This window comes from Erpetoichthys calabaricus, chromosome 4 (assembly GCF_900747795.2).
Source record: "Erpetoichthys calabaricus chromosome 4, fErpCal1.3, whole genome shotgun sequence".
In the NCBI taxonomy this organism is placed as follows: domain Eukaryota; kingdom Metazoa; phylum Chordata; class Cladistia; order Polypteriformes; family Polypteridae; genus Erpetoichthys; species Erpetoichthys calabaricus.
In genome coordinates this window covers 281,914,472-281,933,028 of record NC_041397.2, presented here as the reverse complement: position 1 = coordinate 281,933,028, position 18,557 = coordinate 281,914,472, and the positions used below count along the sequence as shown (strand labels likewise).

The window sequence follows — 18,557 nt, the reverse complement described above, 5'->3', positions numbered from 1 at the left end:
CTTAAATATTTATTAAATGTTGCTTTTCTTCCACATTTCAAGCCAACTAAATTAAGTCTACTACATAACTTCTTAGTTTGAATACAAATAATAAATACAACTGGAACCTATAAATTAAATTGAAACTGGTGAATACACAATGCACTGTAAAAAGTAATTTGTTCAAACCAATACCTGGCATTAGTTGAGCTGAAGGAAACAATTTTTCTTGGTTATTTTGACTTTCACTTAAGAGCTCCTCTGGAGTCATTGGAAGCTCCAAAGAGTCTCGGATTATTCTAGCTGCATCCAATGCTTTTTTGCCCATTACTGAAGATTTAACATCCCATGTATACTTCTTTCCAAACCGGTCACATATTTCTTGAAAAGAAACTGTATACAATCTCTCTGTATCTGTAAAAAAAAAAAACAACGAAAAGTGTAAACTACAAATGCATTGCATTAGTTACTTTTCAAACTTAACATTCATTTATTTTAAATGAAGTTATTTCAATAATTTTTTTCTTATAGTTATAGCTATTTTTATTAAGTTGCTCAAAATAATTTATTTTTCATCATTTTATGCATTTATATTTATAAGAAGTCAGATCCATTTATAATATATTTTAACCTATTTCAAACAACTTTCAAAGCGCTAAGCAACAAATCATTTTATTTTTAAAGGCAGCAGTAATATCAAATAAATTAAACAATCTATCAAACCCCATTAAACAAACAAACTTTTAGTGAAACGTGGCTAACAACTAACATCCCAGATACAAACGTGGAGCTACCCGGGTTTAGCACAGTTAGAGCGGACAGAGACGCAAATACCTGCGGAAAGTGGAAAGGAGGTGGACTCGCACTCTTTGTCAATACAAGATGGTGCAACTCTGGACATGTTAACGTTAAAATCTCCACTTGCTGCAGGGACATCGAACTGTTGGCCGTAAGTCTGCGTCCCTATTACTTGCCCAGATAGTTTGGACACGTCATTGTTGTTATTGTATACATCCCTCCTCGGGCGGACGTGGAGATAGCGAGTGACATCATCCATTCCGATGTGGCTAAATTACAAACACAACACCCTGAGGCACTTGTGCTAATCGCTGGAGACTTCAACCATGTAACGATGGACAAAACATTACCTGCCTTCTCCCAGTATGTGGATTGTAACACCTGGGGAAATAGGACTATTGACCTACTGTATGCAAACGTTAAAGACGCATACAGCACCACCCCGCTGCCTGCGCTTGGGAAAGCAGATCATAACCTGGTTCTGCTTCAGCCTCACTACAAACCAAGAGTGAGGGTCCAACCTACAGCCACACGCTCATTCAGGAAGTGGTCCCCTGAGGCAGAGCAGGCTCTGAGAGACTGCTTTGGAACTATGGACTGGGATATCCTGCAGGGGTCACAGAGTGAGAATACTGAGGAGGTTGTTGACTGCACTACTGACTACATCAACTTCTGTATGGACACTAGGGGGCTCCGCCCCCTGCTCGCTTCGCTCGCCAACCCCTGGTGTTGGGAATGACAAAGAGCATGATGTATGAATGAGATATAGAATAGTGTGACGGTGTAGATGATGCAAATAGAAAGCAAACAATAAAGTGTGTGGCACAGTGTAAAGGTTTATTTGAAAATTTCTTTGTACACGCCGTTTAAGTGTAAAAGGTAATTCCAGCTCAGAACTTGTAACGTCATTTAAGATGGTTATTGTTGTGATCAGAGTCAAGTTTGTCAGAGCTTAGAAAGAGTTGTGTCTTTCCAGGAAGTAATGGAATGACTTGGGTATTTGTTTTCCACATTAATATTTTTTGGACATAATATAGTGCGTTGTGTTAAAAGGGGCATTTGGTCTAATGAGATTGCTGTTCCAAATCTCTCTGTAACTAAGTCGTCGCAGATAAAGGCTTGAGGAATTGTAATAATATGTGGCTGAAGTCCATCTGTATTGGTGAGTGTACCATCTCTCAGTTGTAATAAGCAATTGTTATGATCTGATTCTGGACATCGTATCTTTTTTACTAACTGTATCTTTTGAAAGCAATGCCAATTGTCTGCGTATTTTAAGGTGCACTGAACAATAGCTGAGCGCATGGCATGTGTAAGAATAGCTAATCACTGTCTAAAATCTCCTCCTCATAAAAGTACCTTTCCTCCAAATCGAATATTATTATTCATAAACGTTTGTTCATGCCATTGAACATTCATCAATAAACAACATTTTTTCAAGACGAATGTCACGTGCAGTGCCACTGTTAATGTTCATAGTGGATTCCGATTTGTAGGATCTAATGTAGTTGATAAAGATTTCACTTTCAGGTACATCGTCAGTTATAAGCTTCTGTAGATATTCAGTATATGAATGTAAAGAAGGCAGTCTAATTTGACCCTTTTGACAACAACGTGTAAATGTATAACTTGTATTGCCAGTTGTTTCTTGAGGGAAGTGAACTGAATGACAATGATTGCAAATGACATTCATTAATCCGAATGAATTTTCCTGGTGTATGTTTTTGCTTGTGCCGTTTGAGAGGCGCGTTGTTGCATGTGTAGTATTTGGGACGTGTTGTTTTGGAGCTGTAATCGATTTGCCTGTGCTGTGTGAGAAGCCCGTTGTAGCCTTCGCTGCCATTAACGTATGTCTGAGACGGGAGGTGTTTCGTTTTGAATCCGTGCCTGTTGCGATGCAGCACTTTGATTGATAGTTTGCGTCATGTGGATCTAGGATGTAGATTTGTGCATATTGAATGAACTATTGTAGGATCTAATGCAGTTCATAAAGTTTTTACTTTTAGGTACATCGTTAGAAGCTTTAGTTGAGCTTTGCGTTTTTGGAGTCGAGTCATTTTTTCTTTTAGAAATATGGATAAGTAATAAGGAGTATTGCACTCACTGTTAATATGGAGCCTTTCTGCGGTTGAACGGTTAATAGTGCCTTATTGTAATGAGATCTACCTATGCTGCATAGCCGTCTATTTTGTTGTTTCTTTCGTGTTCGTGTGTTTGTTCCTGTTATCCTTTCCTTTTCGTTTTGTACCCGTGACCGTGTATTCATGACTTGTTTCTTTCTCAGCATGCGAAATATGGATAAGTAATAAGGAGGATCGCAGTCACTGTTAATATGTTTCCTTTTCTGCAGTTGAACGGTTAATAGTGCTTTATTGTAAGGAGATACACCTATGCTGTCTAGTGTGAAGGTGTTGATGTTCACTTTAGAATATGTGGCTTTGGGTGTCACTTCTTATGGATGTGTGTGGGGGGGGTGGGTTGAGGATTGTTGTCGCGCGAGCATCTTCTTTCTTTTTCTATTCCTGTGTCTTGTTGAATCCCCCTGTTTGTGTGTGTCCCGTCCCTTGCTTGTAGGGTCTGTGGGGTGGTTTTGTGTTCCATGGGCTTGTTGAATCCCCCTCTTGGTGTGTGTCCCGTCCGGTGCCTGTAGGGGGGGGGGTGCCTTGCTGTTGTGCGCCAGCCTCTTTTTTTTTTTTTTTTTTTTGGGTTTAGTTTCGTGTGCAATGTGTTTCGTGCTTTGCCTGCGTTTCCTCATTTCTCCATTTTTCCTGTGCTCACTCCTTTTTTCTGTGGTCTTGTCCGCCTCTCGCGGCCCCTCATCCGCCTCTCTCGCCCTCTTTTGTCCGCCTTTCTCGGCTCCTCAGCCGACTCTCGCGGACTCTTTTTGCGCCTGCGCAGTACGTCTTTTTGCAGCTACGGCCCATTGCCGGATGTGCCTGCGTCCATCATCCGGTTTAGCATTCTCGGTTAGTAATATGGATTGTAGTTCCAGTAAGAACAGTACGCTGCTATGCTAACAACAAGCCATGGATTACAAGTGACATCAAGGGCCTTTTGAACCAGAAGAAAAGGGCTTTTAAAGGCGGTGATCAGCATGAGCTCAAGCGCGTGCAGAAGGAACTCAGAGTCCAACTCAGGGCGGCGAAGGAGCAGTACAGGAGAAAGCTGGAGCAGAAGTTGCAGAATAACAGCATGAAGGAAGTGTGGGATGGGATGAAGTTCATCACTGGCTACAGCTCGAAGCGGGGTGCCACCATCGAGAGAGATGTGGAGAGACCAAACCAGATGAACAACTTTTTTAACAGGTTTGACCACCCTAACCCACTCTCACCTCGGAGTACTTTACCCTCCACCCATCCTTCTGCTGATACCAGCATAGGAGAGAGTTTACCCCAACCCACAATTACAGCAGCCCAGGTAAGCAGAGAGCTGAGGAGACTTTGTGCCAGCAAAGCAGCGGGTCCAGATGGAGTATCGCCACGACTAATGAAGGCCTGTGCGTTGGAGCTGGGGAGGCCTCTACAGCACATCTTCAACCTGAGCCTGGAACAGGGGAGAGTCCCGAGGATTTGGAAAACATCTTGCATCACCCCAGTCCCAAAGGTATCACATCCTAGTGAGCTGAATGACTTCCGGCCTGTCGCTTTGACGTCGCATGTGATGAAAACCATGGTGCAGCTGCTGCTTCACCACCTGAGGCCACAGGTCCACCACGCCCTTGACCCTCTGCAGTTCGCATACCAGGAGAAGGTGGGAGCAGAGGATGCCATCATCTACATGCTACACCGATCCCTCTTCCACTTGGTCAGAGGTAGTGGTGCTATAAGAATTATGTTTCTGGACTTCTCTAGCACCTTCAACACCATCCAACCTCTGCTCCTCAGGGACAAGCTGGCAGAGATGGGAGTAGATTCATACCTGGTAGCATGGATCGTGGACTATCTTAAAGACAGACCTCAGTATGTGCGTCTCGGGAACTGCAGGTCTGACATTGTGGTCAGCAACACAGGAGCGCCGCTGAGGACTGCACTTTCTCAGGTCCTGTTCAGCCTATATACATCTGTCTTCCAATACAACTCGGAGTCCTACCACGTGCAAAAGTTCGCTCACGACACTGCTTTCGTGGGCTGCATCAGGAGTAGGAAGGAGGAGGAGTATAGGGACCTAAACAAGGACTTTGTTAAATGGTGCAACTCAAACCACCTACACCTGAACACCAGCAAAACCAAGGAGCTGGTGTTGGATTTTAGGAGGCCCAGGCCCCTCATGGACCCCGTGATCAACAGAAGTGACTGTGTGCAGAGGGTGCAGACCTATTAATACCTGGGAGTACAGCTGGATGGTAAATTGGACTGGACAGCCAATACTGATGCTCTGTGTAAAAAAGGACAGAGCTGACTATACTTCCTTAGAAGGCTGGCATTATTCAACATCTGCAATAAGATGCTGCAGATGTTCTATCAAGACGGTTGTGGCGAGTGCCCTCTTCTACGTGGTGGTGTGCTGGGGAGGCAGCATAAAGAAGAAGGACGCCTCACGCCTGAACAAACTGGTGAGGAAGGCAGGCTCTATTGTAGGCATGGAGCTGGACAGTTTCACATCCGTGGCAGAGCGACGGGCGCTGAGCAGGCTCCTATCAATTATGGAAAATCCACTGCATCCACTGAACAGTATCATCTCCAGACAGAGGAGCAGCTTCAGCGACAGACTGCTGTCACTTTCCTGCTTCACTGACAGACTGAGGAGATCGTTCCTCCCCCACACTGTGCGACTCTTCAATTCCAACCGGGGGGTAAACGTTAACATTATTCAAAGTTATTGTCTGTCTGTATACCTGCATTGTTATCACTCTTTAATATTGTTTTTCATTAGTATGCTGCTTCTGGAGTATGTGAATTTCCCCTTGGGATTAATAAAGTATCTATCTATCTATACTTCACATAGCTAAAACATCTTTTAAAATTTTAATTACAAATTTTAAAATTACAAGTCCAATATCCATTGTTATGAATATTATAAATTATCAGAAATTTTAAGAACATTTATAAAGTGCTGGATAGAGTTGGGCTTTACATTGCCCAGATGTCACTGTAAAGGGATCAGTTTTATTAAATGTTTGTCTTATTAGTAAAAATGTTTTTTTTTAAATGCTTCTACTGGGCAATTAAAAATGTCTTATTACAAGCAATGTCCACTGCCTGAAATAAAATGTTACTGCTCATTCTGAGCCGGGAGGGGTAGGTTGTTCTCTGTGATGTGCCACAAAGCTAGGACAGACAATCAACGACCAGGGTTGGGGACCCCGTCAAGCAGTGAGTGCCAATTGATTATCAGAGAGTGAGGAGTCCCTCGTGTAGCACTATGATGCTGGTTAGATGCTGTGTGGGGGTTTTAGGAGCGAAATACTAACACTTGTACTATGCATTAATAGAATGTGACTTCTTACGGTTAACAAAAGCAGCTTAATTTTTGCTAGATGCCCTTAGATGCCGCACCAAAGAGCCTCTATGTCCAGTCACTATTAAAGTAGTGAATGGTGACACGGTCCACTGCTACAAGTACTTAGGGATCCAAATTAATGACATTTTGGACTGGACTTAGAACACAGAGGAACTATATAAGAAAGGGCAGAGCAGGCTCTTCTTCCTCAACAGACTGTTTTCCTTTAATGTGGGAAGTGACATCCTTCACATCATCTATAACTCTTTGATGGCCAGTGTGATTTTCTACACTGTGGTGTGCTGGGCTGGTAACATCACGTCAAGAGAGGCCCACTGAATCAATGAGCTAATTAAAAGGGCATGTTCATTTATAGGACACACTCTGGATGACCTAGAGATTGTAGCAAAGGAGAAAATTAAAATAAAATTGAGTGCCATTATGAACAATGCTGCACATCCTCTCTCTGACACACTAACTCTGAGGACTTTCAACCAACAAATTATTCAGCAAAAGTGCGTCAGGAACTACTACTGTGGCTCCTTTATATCAACAGCAATGTGTCTGTATGATGCCTCACTGCGACTATGACAGCCAAATCAAGACCTTTCTTCCTTTTGAATTTTCTTGCCTTTTAGTCATTCTTGTATGTGTCCAGACCAAAGTGTGTGTGTGTTTATTTATTTATTTATGTACATATTTATGCATTTATTTATTTAAATAGCTTCTGTAAAAAGCCACATTTTTCCCTAGGGACAAATGCAGTTCTATCTATCTATCTATCTATCTATCTATCTATCTATCTATCTATCTATCTATCTATCTATCTATCTATCTATCTATCTATCTATCTATCTATCTATCTATCTATCTGTTGCAATAGGAGTACAGTAAATTGGTCCAGTTTTGTAAGGAAAACCAAACACCACTGCAAATTGACTTTGTATATTAGCAAAACCATGTTATGTGCTATGTACATACACCTACTCCATACAAAAAATGAATGTAGCATCTTATAATGAATGTAGTATTTTGTCGGTTAGTTAATGACTTCCAGAACAGCGGGCAAGATTGACTGAATGTTGACTAAGATATTCCTGACCTACCGGCCAGTTCCCTGAGAAGTGACAACAGGTTGCCTGTATAAACTGATGAATAAACCTCTTTGGTGCAAAGACGAAGCATTGGCCTTCTTAAAAGGGAACTAAAATATAGTCTGTACATCATATCCATCATTTTCGCTGGTTAATATGCTTGTCATATCAGCGCACATTCAAATAATGGCTCAGTGATATGAATTATTATATGCGTGAGTTGTCATTTATCTAGTCTGGCTGTATTTCACTACTTGATCAAGTGTGTGACCAAGATATCTCATTATCTATACGCAAATATTCCAAAGTCTGAAAATATCCGAAATCATGGTGATTTATGTTTTAAAAAAACATTAAGGACATACTAAGCTCACAGACAGAATATACCAGGAGTATCAAGATTGAGGGCAGTATGTAAAACAGAAGTAACAAATAATTTTAGAGCTTTGATCCATTAGCTTAAAATACTATGTGTTGTACAAAATTCACATAATCAATACATCTTATATATTTATTTGCTTTGTTGGATTCTATACTGTATGTCTGAACTTAAGTATCCACTCTTGCTTAGTGAATTTAATTTGCACTGGGCTTTTGTTTTTTTTTTTTTTCTTTCTTTTTGGACCTTAGGGAACATACTCTGTGAAGCATAGGCCAAAATAACAGTGTCTGACATGATACAGCTCTGCAATTGTTGTACCAATTTACATGATTTCTTCAGAAATCCTTGATTTAATGGCAATGATGTAATAAGCCTGCCAAATATCATTGTCCAAGATGCAATATTACTAAAGAAATATGTTTTATGTATAATACCTGTAAAAAACTTTGTAAAAATTGTGTTTATTGATACATACTGTATATAAATGACTGACATTCATTATGGTGAATGGAAATATGGTTCTAAAATCTCACAAATTGTCCAGGCAATGACAATCTACCCATTTCATTGGTAAAAATATTTAAGGAAACAGTGTGAAAGTCATTCACAGAAACAGAACTTTTCAGAATGTGCTTTGTTTTTGGAACATCATAAACTTGACATGGATGAGGAAAAAATATCACAGGCACGCTAAAATTATAACTCAGCATATTGTCACTGTTAATGTTCATGTTTTCCAAAAATAAGACACTTTTAGTACATATAATTGGCTTTCTACAGAAATAACGCAGGCTAAAGTTCTGAAGATGTTGTCAAGGTTAGAAATACTAACAGTTTCAAGAGTTGTTTAGAAGAACTGATGTAGGCAGAAATGCTGTATGAATTTACATGCAAAATGTTTGACATGACAAAGTGTCACCACCATACTAATATCACTATATGCAATTTTCCTCCTATATGATATCAAATAAATATTCTGCCAAGCTCTTTTACAAGTGAAAAAGTACTTTGTGTACCATTTCATAGTGATATGTCAGGATGCCGTGGCGCAACGTAAAGAGGCTTCGCCTCTGATGCTGACGTCCGAGGTTCGATCCTCATGAGGGGTGCAGTGGAGTTTGTACGCCTGATGAGCCCAAACAAGGGTGAAACACGTGTTGCGTACTCTTTGCATTATTTGACAGTAAACTATGTAACATTCTATGATCTGCTTCTCGCAACTGAGAGGGCACTGTGGCGGATGTTTGTCGACTTGCAGACCAACCACATGCGTTACCTGGTAGGTAACCACCCATACAATCACATTATGATTCAGACTACGAATGCTATGAATGTTATTACCCCGATCTCTAGGCTGTCAAATAAACAAACCACACGCTGTGGCGCAGCGAAAAGAGGCTTCGCCGCTGACATCCAAAGTTCGATTCCCGTGAGGGGTGCAGTGGAGTGTGTACGCCTGATGAGCCCAAACAAGGGCGAAACACATGTCGCGTACTCTTTGCATTATTTGACAGTAAACTATGTAACATATATAGTTACACTGTATACATATATACTGTATATATATCCAAGACCTTGAAAACTTATCATGTTAATTTAATAAATTAATGTAGTAACGCTACAGCAATCTTGGTGTAATGCCAGGGAAAAGATGCAAAGGTAAAAATTATGCTCTCTTTCTCTCTTTTTTTTCCCCTTCATGTTTCTGTAAGAAAACTGAATTAATGTCATATCCCATAAGTGATAAATAAGTTATCTTTGAGTGGCACTAAAACCAAAATAAGTGTTAAGTACCTCTACATTTAACTTGCCAGTCTGCCAGCCACCTGACAGTGCTGAGTACCTTAATATAATAGCAAAATTCTACAAAATAGAAGTCTAATGATTATCCCTACTCATTATTCCAGTTTGCAGTATCATCGCTAATTTATGCAAAGAAAGCAAAATAACCATCCAAGTAATGCACAACGTCATTTTGTAAGCAAGGTAGCAGCTACGGAGATCTTTTTTTGTGTGGCAGGAACAAAGGTATATGTACAGCAGTGTTTTCCAATAGTTTTTCTGCGGTGGCACATTTTTGTAACCCAAAAAATCCCAAGATGCACAACAATTCTACCAACCACAAAAGCATTACATCTCTTAGACGTGAAACAAGACGGGGCAACAAAAAAAGCAACTTGCAGGTTGACGTTCGCAGACACAACACTTTTGTACAGTTTAATTTTCAATCATTGATTGTGATGAACAATTGACGATATTATTTGTGGAGTTTTAACACAAGTATTGTTTGCCCATTAACACTAGAATTACCAGAGCCTACGAAAAAACTCGTAAATCCGTCCCACCTTAAATCGCGTCTTAAATCCGTTTGCACCTCTCCGCCAGAATCCTTTGTCATCTAAATGTGCTGATAAAGCTACTAGCAGCCAGCTATTCCATCCCCCCACCGACTTAGAATGAACTTCTCTCCTAGCTCAAGCCTTGCCTTGATTTGATTACCTGGGATTGAAGTGGAGTTTTACAGTGGAAATAATTCTAGCGTTATTTGGAATACACGCATTTCATGTGTGTTCCATTTCTATAGTTGGCTGTGCAAACACATTTTTAAAACAGAAACGTTTTTCATATTCTAATAGTAAATGACAAAATGTAGGCATAAACTATATAACGTATGAAGCCTGAAGTCCATATATCAAAGAAACACTTTCACAAAAGGTACAAATAAGAGAACACGTGCGCCTTCATGCAAAAAAAAAAAAAAAAGCCGCGTTAGCATGCCACATTGACTTTCTTACTACAACCGCCGTGGTGGCGTAATGGTATCAGCCCCTGACTGGGAATCAGAGGGTGGCGAGTTCGATTCCGCACGGCTCCACTTCGAAAAATTAACTGCTCTTATTCTTACAATTTTAGAATAACAATATAAATTTCATTTCAGTCTGTAACAGGCGGTGTAACTTATGATACTGGTAAAGGTTAGCTTTTTTTTTTTTTTTTTAATTCACTTTTCATTCTCGCAGTCACATTCACAATCAATCCATACAACCCCATCTGACACAGCTGGTTTCACATAAATAAAAGTGCACTTTTATTCAAGACTATAACCGAAGAATAAAGAAAGCAAGTTACAGTTGGTGGTTGATACAACAGCTTGCGTGGTGCAATGTTAAGAACTGCTGATTTCCGATCCGTGCTATATAAAATCATCACATTCAAATATTAACAGTTCCCACACACCCAAGGTCCGCCATTCCTACATTTACAACATGTGTACTTGTTGCAGTGTACACACCTCTCTGTGCTATGGTTCCTATTACAGTGAATGAGCACCTGACACTGTACTTTCTTCCCTGGGGGAAGCTGAGGTCTTAGAACGGAAGTTTGTTGACGCTGTATCATCTTTTCTTTTTCCATCGCCTTTTCCTGTAAGAAGCGACGACGAAGTTCCTCTGCAAGGTGAGCCATGAACACTCTTCTTTTCTCAGCGGACCCCGTGCATGCCTTATACAGTACGTGTGCGTTCATCGCTGCTAGGTCAAGGATGTTGTACAACACAGCAACCGGCCACCTGCGTGTTCCTGTGCGCACTGAACAAGCACGCGCCTTCTGGTCCATGATGTCAACGCCACGCTGGGGAAAAAAGAAAGACAAATATATGTGACATTTTGAAGAAATCATTTTATCACCAGAAGAGCACCAGAGTACTTCGTCACACTAATATTTTTTTCATTAGCATACCTTCATGTGGTTGTAGTCTGTGACCGTGTTTGTTTTTTTTTTTTTTATCTTGCCCAATCTCCACATCATGGTGCATTGTGCTGAGAATGCAGACAGACTTCATCTTTTTGGGCACATACACTGTCAGCATGGCACTGGGAGATCTAAACACCAGCGTGGAGAATTGTTCGTGTACGGTTCTGCCTTTGTCCAGAAATGGCTCCATAAGCTTTATGACCACAGACTCGGAAAGTCTTTCTCCCGTGGGACGACTGGGATCTTTTCCTAAATAAGGAGTGGCATTGCACATGTACTTTGTCTCCAAATCTGCCGCAATCCAAAAAGGCAGAACCGTAACAACAGACAACTTCTTCACGTCACTTTCGCTGGCTAATAGACTGCTGCACCGCAATACAGCTCTGCTTGGCACCATGAATAAAGTGCGACGGGAACTTCCACCTGCAGTTAAAGTCAGTTCAGTACACGAACAATTCTCCACGCTGGTGTTTAGATCTCCCAGTGCCATGCTGACAGTGTATGTGCCCAAAAAGATGAAGTCTGTCTGCATTCTCAGCACAATGCACCATGATGTGGAGATTGGGCAAGATAAAAAAAAAAAAAAACAAACACGGTCACAGACTACAACCACATGAAGGTATGCTAATGAAAAAAATATTAGTGTGACGAAGTACTCTGGTGCTCTTCTGGTGATAAAATGATTTCTTCAAAATGTCACATATATTTGTCTTTCTTTTTTCCCCAGCGTGGCGTTGACATCATGGACCAGAAGGCGCGTGCTTGTTCAGTGCGCACAGGAACACGCAGGTGGCCGGTTGCTGTGTTGTACAACATCCTTGACCTAGCAGCGATGAACGCACACGTACTGTATAAGGCATGCACGGGGTCCGCTGAGAAAAGAAGAGTGTTCATGGCTCACCTTGCAGAGGAACTTCGTCGTCGCTTCTTACAGGAAAAGGCGATGGAAAAAGAAAAGATGATACAGCGTCAACAAACTTCCGTTCTAAGACCTCAGCTTCCCCCAGGGAAGAAAGTACAGTGTCAGGTGCTCATTCACTGTAATAGGAACCATAGCACAGAGAGGTGTGTACACTGCAACAAGTACACATGTTGTAAATGTAGGAATGGCGGACCTTGGGTGTGTGGGAACTGTTAATATTTGAATGTGATGATTTTATATAGCACGGATCGGAAATCAGCAGTTCTTAACATTGCACCACGCAAGCTGTTGTATCAACCACCAACTGTAACTTGCTTTCTTTATTCTTCGGTTATAGTCTTGAATAAAAGTGCACTTTTATTTATGTGAAACCAGCTGTGTCAGATGGGGTTGTATGGATTGATTGTGAATGTGACTGCGAGAATGAAAAGTGAATTAAAAAAAAAAAAAAAAAAAGCTAACCTTTACCAGTATCATAAGTTACACCGCCTGTTACAGACTGAAATGAAATTTATATTGTTATTCTAAAATTGTAAGAATAAGAGCAGTTAATTTTTCGAAGTGGAGCCCGTGCGGAATCGAACTCGCCACCCTCTGATTCCCAGTCAGGGGCTGATACCATTACGCCACCACGGCGGTTGTAGTAAGAAAGTCAATGTGGCATGCTAACGCGGCTTTTTTTTTTTTTTTTTTTTTTGCATGAAGGCGCACGTGTTCTTTTATTTGTACCTTTTGTGAAAGTGTTTCTTTGATATATGGACTTCAGGCTTCATACGTTATATAGTTTATGCCTACATTTTGTCATTTACTATTAGAATATGAAAAACGTTTCTGTTTTAAAAATGTGTTTGCACAGCCAACTATAGAAATGGAACACACATGAAATGCGTGTATTCCAAATAACGCTAGAATTATTTCCACTGTAAAACTCCACTTCAATCCCAGGTAATCAAATCAAGGCAAGGCTTGAGCTAGGAGAGAAGTTCATTCTAAGTCGGTGGGGGGATGGAATAGCTGGCTGCTAGTAGCTTTATCAGCACATTTAGATGACAAAGGACTCTGGCGGAGAGGTGCAAACGGATTAAGACGCGATTTAAGGTGGGACGGATTTACGAGTTTTTTCGTAGGCTCTGGTAATTCTAGTGTTAAATAGATGCGTATTTCAATTAAAACTGTCTTCTGCAGTGCGTTAAAAGTCAACAGTTGTTTATATCGTGTTTTACTTTGACATCTCTATGTTTCATATGCTATGCCAATTTGATAATTATTACATTGGCCTTGTTCTCTTATTACCTTCTTTTCAACTTCCTATAAGGAAGGCATTCAAATTCAGGTTGTACTTGCTCAAGTAGTATTTTATTAAAAGTTCAGGATTAAGGTCATTGTTTAAGTTTAAGCTATGCCATTAATTCTTTTGTGATTCAGTGTGTATTTATTTCATGATTTATGTATTTATTTTTTAATTACATGTGTTAATGTAAGATGGGATTAATCATGATTGATTACATTCATTTATGCAATTAATTAGTTAATTTGTTTTAATTGATTCCTAGTCCTAATATAGATAGATAGATAGATGTTAATTTATACTTTGTCAGTAAAAAAAGAGCACTTTTACAAAAGATCACTTTATATTACAACTAATGCATATAAGAAACATAAAACTAGTGAACTGGTAATTTTCTAAAGAGATGTAATTAACTGAGATTTTTGAAGGATATGTCATACTGCTTTGAGACAAAAATATGATTGCATGATAAGTGTGAAGGCATTAGGATAGCTGATCTCTAGAGATGCTAGCAGTAATTATACAAATATCAACTTAGATTAAAATAACTTTTCAGTAGAAAATTAAGCACTTAATGAATGTAAAAGCCTTGATATTTTCTTAAATTACTAGCTTCCTGTTTTAATATGATTAAATGAACAGTACTTTATTAAAATATTGGAAATTATTTCAATTCTTCTGAACATATTAAAACAAAGAATTCTTTGAATGTAAAATACTTGCAAGAAAAGCAAAACATATTAAAAGCTTAACACATAGAATAAAATTCAGAACTGCTAAGCTGGATACCTCTGCTTTGCCTACACAAGCAGAAAAAAAACTGGCAAAAATTCAGTAAACAACAACCAAACTAAGAGCAGGTGGCCTCTTCTGAAGAAAATCAAGAGTCCTAAGGGAAAAACGTTAATCAATATGTCAACTTAATTTAGGTCAGATTTGAATATGAAGGCACACTGACAGCTTACCTAGAAAGATTAACTAGATAACACCAAACAAAACTACATTTTTGACTGGGGCAGGATGGCTAATATAATGCATTAACCTATGCTTAAAACAAGCTGTAAAATACAGTAAATTTTATGTTTATCTGCTGTACTCTTTATTCATCTATAACTGCATAACAAGACCACATTTCTATCAATACATTTTCTAAAGACACAACTACCATCACCACATGCCTGATCACTAACAATAATAACACAGTTTATGGATAAGATAGTTTTCTTGTAGCACAGTCCTTCCAGAATAAGAATCCACCCCTTAAATTCAGCAAAACCAACGAAATTCATGTAGTAAGTTGCCAATTACATTTATGTCAGTGGGGATGTTGCTGAGAGGGTTTCCTGGAGTTATCTCCACTGATTACCTAAAATAGGCACAACACAACTTAGTTATTGTCAAGAAGGCTCACTAACACATTTACATTCTCAGCCACCTGAGAAAAGCCTACACATTTCCATCTGCATTTGAATTAAAGATCCACCTCTCTTACTCATTGATTGGTTAAGAAATTACATCTTTCCTATTGACAATTAATGCAGAGTTTTGGGAAATAACTGTTAATAATATTTTAGCAGAGAAATGTACACATTTTGAACATATGAACAGATACTGGACATGTGGATTATGCCACATGCGCTACATGAGCATTTGTTTTCTTTTTTTCCATGGACGTCATTATTTGCCACTGTTCAGATTTGATAACCATAGGTTTCTATTGAGTTTGAATCTTGTAAGTACTCCACTAAAACACAAGATTGCATTTTTTTGCCAGGCACTACCACAAAGTACATGGGGTAAGTAACTCAAAAAAATAATACTTTTTGGGTGGAGTATTCCTTTAAGGGACTTAAAAAATAAAATGGTGAATGTTAGCATGTGCAAGTTTAGGCATTCTGTCAGTACATACTTAGACCACCACTGCTAGAAATCACCACTTGTACATTTTTCGTGTAGCAAATTACATCTTTCTTTAGGAATTTTTCATTGTAGAACTCTTCTAGCTCAGAAATACTTTTATATCTTCCTGATTGCACTTCTTGTATGAGATTTAAACATACAGTATACAGTATATATTCAATAATATTAAAGGCCAGTTTAAGACCTTAATCATTTGTTACTCTAAACAATCAGTTTTAAGGTGTATTTTAGATTATTATCTTGCTGAAATAACCAACCTATTGTAAATTTCAGTTTAATTTGCTGTTACTACAATAGTAGCCTCTAAAATGTGGTGATACATACTTACCAAAGCACTGTTGGTATATTTTTAACATTATTATTTTTATGCTTCCTTCTCACACATCTTCTTTCCATATTATTTTTGTGTAAGCAACACTCCAATAGACTTGAATACCTCAGCTATGGTGTAAAATAAAACTTTCTGCAGGTTACTTGTTCTTCTGTACATATCTGAACACTGTATGATGTATTTGAAATTGTAAACAAAAAGCTGAAAGTGCTGAATTGTCATGTTTCTGGTAATGCCCTGCTTTTTAAGAGTCAAGTATGCTCAGAAATATCAATGGTAGTTTAGTTTAAGCACAACAATTTGAAAGTAAGAAAGATATGTATTGTGTATGCTTTGGAATTGTATATACTTTGCTTATTTAACACCAAAAAAGCTAATTATGCTTTGAAATATAAAAAGCTATTAATATATCAACTTGTGGTTCCCAACTTTCAACATTCTAATGTGACATGGGCTTTAGGCTTCTTAGGCCAGGTTTATACTTAACACGTTCTGCTTCGCTGTGTTGTGAATTGCCGGAAACACCCATTAAATTCCGAGGAGATCTTGCCACAATATCTCTGAAAAAGATTGATGTTTGATGAGTAAATCCATCAATCCAGGGATGTGCCCATTTGTTATGGTGTATAAAATCTGTACATTTTGGTTTCCATTATATTTTGTTCGAGACAAGACAACAGATGAACGAAGACAGATCAAAGCAGGTTTTGTCACACCTCACTTTCAAACAGCTGTTTCCTACATTGAAAGGAAGACATTCTGGGGCTCAATTATTTTACAACCCGGGAAAGGATGCTCTGCTGACACCCCAGGCTATTGATTACTTTATGGATGGACATCTGGGATTTATGGCCTGGGAAAGGGAAACAGGCAATATCAAAGAACTTTATTATCTGGGAAAGAGTTTGAGCAAAATTCATCAATCACATTGACAGCCAGCCAATCAGGTTCATGTGTTGTGTAACCAAGGCATGATATTTCATAATAAATATGCCTTGGTCTGGAAGAGGAGGAAGAGGGAGAAGAAGGAAGAAGAAGGAGCAAGAGGGAGGAGAAGAAGAAGAGGAACAGACGAAGACGACATTGGTCGTCAGAAAGGCACCATGAACATCCATTGCTAAATCAAACGCCTCCCTGGGACATTCATCCTTGTCATTTCAACTTTTTCGTAAGCTTTTCCTAAAGACTATATATATTCAGACTTTCCTATCAGTACTTATTTTCTATTCTTTGTTCCAGTGGTATTATTATTATTCTCTTATTATTCTTGTAATAAATACCATGCTGCTTTTAACTTTCTATGCTTTGTTTTAATGTCTAGAGTGATTGAAGTAATAAGGTAGATTTCTAAGAGCACCTGGCGTAGCTGGAGATTTTGCCATTAGCTCTGTGCTGCGGGGGTTTTAAGGCTGAGAGTGAGGCGCCACTCAATAGTTAGGGGGGCAGTATGATAAGAAGGTATTCTTGGCTGATAAATGGCCTATAGTCAAGGATACTGAGTCTTTGTATGTTTTAATATTTTCTTGGAGCCCAAAAGTAACATTTAGGTCTGAGGTCTATTTAAAACATCATACGTTGTCCGTGCCGATAAATAAATAAGTCTCTTGATGTGCTGAGAGAGTGACAAGTTGTGTTATACTTAAAGCATTTGTGTGGTTTTTAAGTGCTAAAAGTTAGCCAACTGTGTGTGAGTCATTTGTAGGGCACTGTTGTGGTTAGGGTCTGAGTGTGTGTGAATCTATGTATGTGTGTATTATCATTTTAAAGTGCAACAGTAGACCAACCCGATAACGAACCTGACGAGAACATTTACCCTTGAGAAAACAGGTAAAGGGTAAGTAGAGGGAAATACTACGATAATACACCATTCCAGCTAGTATTGGGCACGAGGCAGAAACAATCCCTGGACGGGGCATCAGCTCATTGCAAGGTAAACATAAGCACTCACATACACTACCATCATTTCAGCATCACCAAATCCCCAAACCTGCATATCTTTGGAAGGAAAACGGAGCACATTGTGGAAGCCAACCAGGAAAACATGTAAACTACAGACAGGGAACACCTGGGACGTGAGTCCCTGTGAGACAGCAGCGCTATCAGTCTGCCACTGTGTTGCCCACACATGTGTAATTATTAACAGTTTAATTATTTAAATGGACGTAACAATTTATCTGTAAAATATACATAGTTTAATGCATTTCATCATGAAAGTGATATCAAATATAAATCTAAGGATTCAAAATGTGCAAAGGATGAAATATCATAAATTTAATGTGTTCTGTGTGTGGATTGCTACTTGCCACTGCTGTCAATGCAGGAGGAAGCCCCAGAAGCACGTAGTGATTAACAACTGGGTTTACAATGGTCTACTTCAATGATAAAATAAATTACGAGATTAAAGTGGACATTTTCAAGATGTAAGCCAAAATTTCCACTTTAATCACAAAATACACCTTTTCATAGTGTCCCTAACTTTTTTTTTCTCCGTGGCTCAAATACGCCGCCGTACATTCCAATGCTGTTGTGAAGGTGCAAAAAAAAAAAAAAGACAGCACAGACGATGGTATGTGAGACCTTTAAAATGTATTTGTACAATTGTACAATTCACAAAGTGGTTTTCTGTCACATGTAGATAGTAAACAGAGACT

The 18,557-nt window shown here is 39.1% G+C and overlaps 1 protein-coding gene across 1 annotated transcript in view; it reads right to left on the bottom strand.

The window, feature by feature from the left end:
• Window positions 1-18,557, bottom strand: part of pudp (pseudouridine 5'-phosphatase) — a 107,720-nt gene that overhangs the window by 61,545 nt on the left and 27,618 nt on the right. The window contains exon 2 of the mRNA XM_051927281.1: window positions 175-393. Coding sequence (XP_051783241.1) covers window positions 175-393 — 219 coding nt within the window. The remainder of the gene's footprint in view (window positions 1-174; window positions 394-18,557) is intronic.